The sequence below is a fragment of the Pyrus communis genome, chromosome 16 (assembly GCF_041283825.1).
Source record: "Pyrus communis isolate YQ-2024b chromosome 16, ASM4128382v1, whole genome shotgun sequence".
Classification (NCBI taxonomy): domain Eukaryota; kingdom Viridiplantae; phylum Streptophyta; class Magnoliopsida; order Rosales; family Rosaceae; genus Pyrus; species Pyrus communis.
The window spans coordinates 27560924-27568793 of NC_142580.1; the positions used below are offsets into that span (position 1 = coordinate 27560924).

Sequence of the window (7870 nt, forward strand, 5' to 3'; positions counted from 1 at the left end):
GAGCGAGAAGTGGAGTCGGCGAGAGTGGAGAGGGTTAATAGAGTTAAGGATAGTAATTGAGTGAACATGTGTCGCGTTTTTAGGTGCACAAGATTTGCTCTCGTTTAGCACTTTCATTTATTTTCCTGCTAAGTTGTTCACTGTCCTCCTGTTTTTCTCCAACTTTTGTTTACATTGGTATTCATATATGCTTTTGACACATCTTTCAGATTTTACTCCGAATCTTGTGATTGTGTGTGAAAATCTTCTCGTATATAATAAGAAAATCAAATAGGTTGCAAGACAAATACAACTTATAATTTATGCTAACATCAACTTAAGCATATACATGGATTATGTAGGGTTGTCCTAGTACATGGCAGAGGTTATACATATCGCAAAAGCTGGAAATACAATCTTATTCTTAGGTTGCTAGACTACTCATGTCAAAAGTTCAATGTGTGTCTCTGTTAAAATAGATTTAATTAATGAATTCAGAATCTTTTCCGTAATTATAAAAATATAATTTTTTATTGTATATATTTTAAGATTCCTTCCGCATATGAGTTTTGTCAAACCCTATATTACAATATATTGCATCAAATTAGTTCAAGAAATCATACTTCTACATGATATTAGAGCCCTAAACATTATAAATGTAAGCATGAGAATCCACTTAGAGGAATTTTGTAAGCATGTTTGTATGCTAAATTGCTTTAAGGAATCAAATAATATATATTCTCCTAATTAGGATTACCACTATGTATATTGCTTTGTGTGGAGTATCGACAGATTTCATCGAATACCAAAATGCGACCACTTTTCTCATCAACGTCTTGCGTATATATGCAAGATTCCTAATACTTAATTAACTATTGAAGTGGATGGAACTTAAATAAATAAATAAATATATATATATATATATATATATATGAAGCCAAACATGGTTGAAGAAAATTAGGTGGCCGACTTATCATATTTATTGCGAAGGAAATTATGTGGTAGATTGTCTGGGAAAGTATAGTGTTGAGCATGTTTGTGTTCATTGGTGAGATTCTTGATGTATGTAGTTGCAGCTTTTGCTAATAAACTTTTGGGGCTTCCAAATTTTCATTTCTCTTGTCTTAATTGATTTTTGTTTCTAATAATTTTTTACTTCTTTTTAGGGTTTGGCTTCATGTTCTCTCTAACATATTTTATCTTTATTTTTTCTTCTTCAATAAATTCACAATAATGCTTTTTTCCATGATAGCAATGTTGAAGTGGAAGTGACATTATTATTTTAATTAAAAAAAATGGTCGAAGATTATTGATGTAGCCTTTTCCTTTCAAAGACTTCAAGCAGTGTATAAACCATGCATTAAGAGGGTTATTATATATAAATGACAATATGTATATGCTTATAAAGATCTGTCAATTGTTTATTTGTTCTGGCTCCTGATAATTGTAATGTGAGTATAAGCAACTTGTTGTTTTGCAAGTTGCAAGTAAGCAAGTGTGTGATCAACAGACAGATGGATATTAATTATTTCATATGTGCAATGTATCCCAGTTCCTATCTAATAGGGTTTGCAGAAACTATCAGCAAATAAGTGTTTTAGTCTGAGTAAACCGCTTTAATTAAGAACTTGTGTCCCAAGCTGAATGCCTAAATGGACGGCTCCTTAATAATTTTTTAAGGGGTTTCTTCGTTTTAATCTTTGATAAAGATTGAAATTCAATTAAAACCTTATGTTAGATTATATATTCATTATAGTCCTTTGATTATACTTCCATGTCATCATAAATATTAAAATTCATATTTTCTTGTTTTAAAAGATTTAGCGCCTTTTTTTGTTCTCATAATGCCCATATTAAATATTTGATTTTATTTTGCTCCATATTGTTTGGCATTGATTATTGTTTGACTTTCTCAAAAAAATAAACATGCCTCATCTAGACGTCCAAAAAACTATTAGTGATACGTTACAAGAATTAAACAAATACCTAATTTAAATTATTCATTACCATCATCCAAATCATATAGGAAATAAAAATACCCAAATCATTTATTATAGATAACCGAATGCACTTACATGATGTCCTAATGTGCTTAAATCATAGTATGTAGTCGAATGAACATAAATCATAGTACCAAGTCAAAATGCACCTAAACTATGATACCTACCACAATGCATCTAAATCACAGTATCTACTTGAATGCACCTAAATATGTAATCATAATATCTATTCGAATGCACCTACATCATAGTACCTACACGAATGCACCTAAATCATAATATACAATCGACTGCACCTAAATATTCGTACCTTAGGTTCCATGGTAAAAAAAAAAGCAATGGCATTAAAATATACTATATACATAGCCCTCTTAATTTTAGAAATAGAATTACTAATTTCTAGAATATGAACTAAAATCAGTTTGAAATTTGAATGAGAATAAAAAAACTACTGCAAAGTATCATATACATTATACATCCTAAAAAAAAAAAAAAACTATAATAAATGACGTCCTATGATTGTTAACAAAAAAAAAAAAAAAAAAAAAGTCTTCATTGCAAACATTCAGAAAAAGGGTATAATTGGAAGAATAAAATAGAAATCAACAAGGAAATAAATGACAACCCAATGTGGAATTATGTAGGTTGACGTGGCTATTTGGTCAGGGACTTAATTCAATCGTTAATCTTTGCATACGGTATTATTCTAAACTAATTTTTTTTGAAGGATTAATATCTAGTTTCCCATTTTTTTTTATTAATTCGTATAAATATATAAACTAGAGATTGCTAGCTAGGAAATAACATATATGGACCACAAAATTAAGTAGCTTTGGGAAGCACAAACTTCTTAAGGCTATATTTGGGTGAGGGATACCATGGGAATGACAGTAAATTAATAAGAAATGGATTATAAAATGTTAGATAGGAGTCGTTACCAAAATCTCATATGAGCATTGCAAAGACATGTAAAAGAAATTTGTAAACAGCTTCTTTCAAGTAGGGATTTGCAAAATCCTCTCTCATGCTTTGTAAGGGTCATATGATGTTTCCTAATCTCTCTCATCTTACACTTTATGATCATTTTCTTGTTAGTTTGGCCTCAATCCTTTTAGTACTTGAAAGTCTCCCACCCAAATATATAATTAAAGAAATATTTAATAATTAATCAGGAGTAGAAATTAAACTCGCTTAATTAGATTTTATATTTTCTATGCATATGATGCATAATTAACATGTAATTAAACTCTTCTAAATGCCAAATGAGAAAAGCTAATCAAGGGAGGGCCACGCCAATTGGTAATGCAACTTATGTTCAGCATATAGACACCAACACACATAAATCCATTTAGAAGTCCCTGTTGGGTTAATAAACAATGAAAAAAGGACCAAGGGTTTTCTCAACGGGAATTCTACGTTTCGTTTTTAATTACTCATTTGTCATGGAAGTGTCTTATTTCTTAGGGTGATTTTGTGAAAAAATCAATAAAAAGTTACCATATTAACAATAGATCAACAATATTTATGTTAATTATAAATAGGTCAATCATGTATTGTGATACTTAAATGCATTTAAAATAAACAAAAATTACAAAATTTGCAACTACAGATGGCACCCACTTCAACTAACACTCTCTTTCTTATAGTTTTATATTTGGAATAAGTCAATACGGATCAGACACTGCAATGCAGTGTTTGTTTCTTGATTCTGTTTTTTACATTTGGATTCAGACACTGAGTTGCAATGTCCATTTATTGGTTTTGTTTTTTCCATCACTCACGCCTCCTACATGCTCCTTTGTACATTTGGATTCAGACACTGCAATGCAGTGTCCATTTCTTGGTTCTTTTTTCACTTTTGGATTTAGATGCTGCGTTGCAGTGTCCCTGGTTCTGTTTTTTACTTTTGGATTCAAATGTTGCGTTGCAATGCCCGTTTCCTAGTTCTATTTTTTTCCATAACTCGCAAGTCTCTTGCACTACACACCTCACGCGACTTCTGATTTTATATTTAGATTCAGACACTATAATGCAATATCCGTTTCCTAGCTCTGTATTTTACATTTAGATTCAGACACTGTAATGCAGTGTCCATTTCCTGGTTTTGTTTTTTTACAATTGGATTCAGACATTGCAATGTAGTGTCCGTTTCCTGGTTCTGTTTTTTACATTTGGATTCGAACACTGCAATGCAGTGTCTGTTTCTTGATTCCCTTTTTTTTTACTTGAGTAGACTCCTTCATGTAAACGTAGGGCGAGAGAGAGAGAGAGAGTGATAGAATATACATATTCTAACTATTTATTGGATTCAGATTCTCTCAAGATCAGTTATATAGGAATAGAAATCCAACGGTCGAATCCTCTTCCCCCACCTCTCTTCCCCCTTAACTCCTATTTCTCCCTCACACCCCCACACCCCACTGTTGTTAACAACCCCCAAATTCAATTGCAGGTCATTTGTGCTCTAAGTCTGATTTATTTTTTCACTATCCCTTACTGTTTTAGTTTTTTATTTGTCATCTCTTTCTTCTTCTTCATCTTTGAGATCTCTCTCTCTCTCTCTCTCTCTAATTCTTCCATAGTTATGAAAAAGATCTTTACAACCAAAAGACTTTGGTTTGCACGACCCCTCTCTTTATTGTTTCATTAACATCGACTGAGATTTTAAGGTCAAGGGACTTGCAACTGAGGGATGTGGTGGTGATGGGGCTGATTTTGGAGAGGGCGAGGTGAGGGACTTGCAATTGGTGGTTGTGGGTTGGGTGTGTTGAATTTATTTTGGAATTTGAGGAGTTGGTGGTGCGAGGTTGAGAGCTTCGAAGTGAGGGAGAAACAGAAGAGTTGAGGGGAAAAGAGGAAGGATAAGAAATTTTGGCCGTTGGATTTGTATCAATGGATGAGATCCATCGACCCAGAGGATCTCCACAAATTGATCCGGAGATGATCTAAATCCATATTTATAATAGTTTAAGCCCATATAACATTTATAGAGAGAGAAAGAGAGAGGTGAATAATAGAATAGTTAAATTATAACTATTTATAATGACTTAAAGCCTATGTGGCATTCATCATTAACTTATGCCTAATTAATAAAAATAAATCATTGATTAAGTCCAAAACAAAAATATGTCATTGATATATGGCTTAATAGTAAAGTTTTTATTGATCTTTGGCTAAATTACCCTTATTTCTTATTAATGTTTCATGAAAACAACGAAAAAGAAAAACAGATACGAAGTCAAATATCCTACAAGATTTACTTCAGACAGTCTTACAATGTAGTCATAGAAGACAGAAAACTATGCGATCTGTTGAAGGTGACAAAGTGTGTGTGTGTAACTGTTCCAAAGATAATCCTGCTAAAATAAGCATAAAATAAAGAAAAAGCAAGTGAAAAATCTGGTGGATCTATTAGTAACCCCCTAAATTCAGGGACTTCTGCTACTTTTTGAACGTAGAGAAATAATTGCCAGGTAGGTAGCCGTTTAAAGCTGAAACCTCAAACCATTCCATATGAAGGAAAAGTAAGAGTAGTGAATACCCACAATCATGATAAACTGATCAGAAGACTATTTCCATGAATCCAAGAGACCGATCGAAAATTCATTGAAACAAAAGACATATGAAAAAAGAAGCAGAAGAAGAAGAAGAAGAAGAAGAACATATGGGGTTCAGAAAAGAACAATAAATAAAATTTAAACATGGGAAGTGGTACTAGCTTGAACCAACAGGAACAAATTAAGTTGCAAAACATGGGCGTGATGTTAACGATGATAGCTAGTCCGTGAAATTTGCTTACCTTTTATCTCCAACAAAGCTTGTCTCATCCAATATGCACTTAGCCCTACAACGCACGCAGAAGCAGCTTCGAATCTAAATTAATTAAGGTCCTAAAATTAAACATCGCCGATGATCCTTCAGAAAATCAGAATGGTGGACGACCCCCTGAGTTATTTCCATCCTCAGCCCACCCATCGATTTGCAACTGAACATTTTGCATATTCAACGGCAAATTGAAGAATGGAAGCCCCGAAGACGGGTCTGGAAAAGGGTTGTTCCCAACACTGCCACCACCAACTCCACCACCACCGCCATCACTACCCCCGGATCCCTGGGGATCCTGCACCTGCAACTGCTCCTCTTCATCCAAAGGCAGCCTCTCGTAAGCAACATTAGTAAACGATGAGGCGATCACAATAACGGGCCCTGCCGCGGTCAACTCCCCAACAACGCTTCCCCCGACAACCTGCCCCTGCCCGCCGGCCAAGAATATGGTCAAGCTTGTGGCCCCGGGCGGGGCAGGCGGTGGTAAAAAAGACCCTGAAAGGGATAAAATCTCAAACCTTCCATGAAGGGTTACTACGGCCCCTACTGCGGCCGGCTGCCGCAAGGTCACATTAGTAACGGTGCCACTGCCGCTCAAAATACAGATCCCACGCTGGCGGCGCCGGGCGTACGTGGCGACGCAGTCAAAGACGTCGCAGCCGTTGCCTACCTCCAGAATATGTGCTCTGAGACTGTTTGCACTCTCTCTTGTGATGATGACCGGTGGTTTTGGCTTGTTTTTGGATCCTGGTGGACGGCCTCGAGGCCGGCGGACCACGATCTCTCCTGACCCACCGTTGATGCCTCCGAGGTTGAGGCCACCCTGATGATCATCTCCTGATGAGAACTGGCCCGTTGACCTGTTGGCTGCTGCATCGTCTTCAGAATCGGTTTGCTGTTGATGTTGTTGTTGGAGCTGCAAGTCTTGCCTGTGAAGCTGGTGAACGTAGCGAGAAGCTGAGCCTAAATCCAAACCAGCCATGGGCACATCAAAAGAAAAACAGAAAACAAGGAGGAAAATTTTAAAAATGTTTTTTTTTATTATATAAAATTAATTTATGAAACTGGGAAGCAAATTTAAAACTGATTGTGGTTTTTCTGCTTTAGTTTATTTTATGGAAGTGGGAAAATTTTATATATAGAAATAAAAAAAAGAACGGAAAAAAGAAGGGAGATATATAAAAAGAGGGTGTGCTCCGGTACTCGATGTTTTCAAAGAAAACAAAAGCAACAACGACAACAAGAACCAGGAAGATCGAGTGCAGAGATAGGGACGGTGAAGAAGAGGAGGGATGAGAGGTTGGGGTTGGGGGCGACAAGGACTCAAACATTTCTCTCACACCAAAAGCTTAAATATACTACTAGAATATTGATTTGAGTAAAGTTTTAATATTGATTTCCTATTCTGCGGAAGAGGGTATGATTGCAACCATGACTCTCAACCTTAGAGAGTAGAGTAGACGCTATCTTAAAAAAAACTTACAGGAAGTCGCACATTGCATCAGTTATTATAATTTGGTATGAAACTCTTTATTTGCAAGAGTTAAATTAGGTATCACCATTAGTCTCATTTGAGCTTAGAATTTTTTTCATTCGAGTTTTAGACTTTATTAATATTTACAAGCTAATGTATTTTAGATGTTTGATTGGGGTCTGAAATGAGGCTAAAAGCTTTTTTTTTTTTTTTTATTATTATTATTCTTTATTATCAACAGAGGTTAGGGTTTGAGTTAATCCACCAGTTAGTATGCTAGTATGGCTTGTTAACACAATCAACGCGCAACAGCAATCAAAATAGGATTTTAAGTAACAAATCTATCGTTTGACAAAAAAATAAATATACATATATATATATATATATATATGAGCATTTAATTATATTTCGTATTTATTAGCATGTGAACAACTGAGTAGCTAATTACCCATAAATTTACAATTTCGATCATATAAAACCCAAAACTCAAATATAAGAGAATTAATTAATTATATGACTGGAGTTCAATTTAACTTCTTAAAGCGATGAGAAATGTAGCATTACAATGACATGTGAGAGAGAGATTTTTAAT

General features: G+C 34.7%; 1 protein-coding gene across 1 annotated transcript; it reads right to left on the minus strand.

Annotated features, from left to right (window-relative positions):
• Positions 1–5370: 5370 nt before the first annotated feature.
• Positions 5371–7192, minus strand: LOC137730506 (AT-hook motif nuclear-localized protein 23-like). Its single transcript, XM_068469495.2, has one exon. It carries the CDS (start codon positions 6784–6786, stop codon positions 5905–5907), a length of 882 nt encoding a protein of 293 aa, XP_068325596.2. The 5' UTR covers positions 6787–7192; the 3' UTR covers positions 5371–5904.
• Positions 7193–7870: the final 678 nt, after the last annotated feature.

What these genes read in the sequence shown, in the direction of transcription:
- LOC137730506 (XM_068469495.2), bottom strand. Translation starts at nt 6,786, where the DNA reads ATGGCTGGTTTGGATTTAGGCTCAGCTTCTCGCTACGTTCACCAGCTT.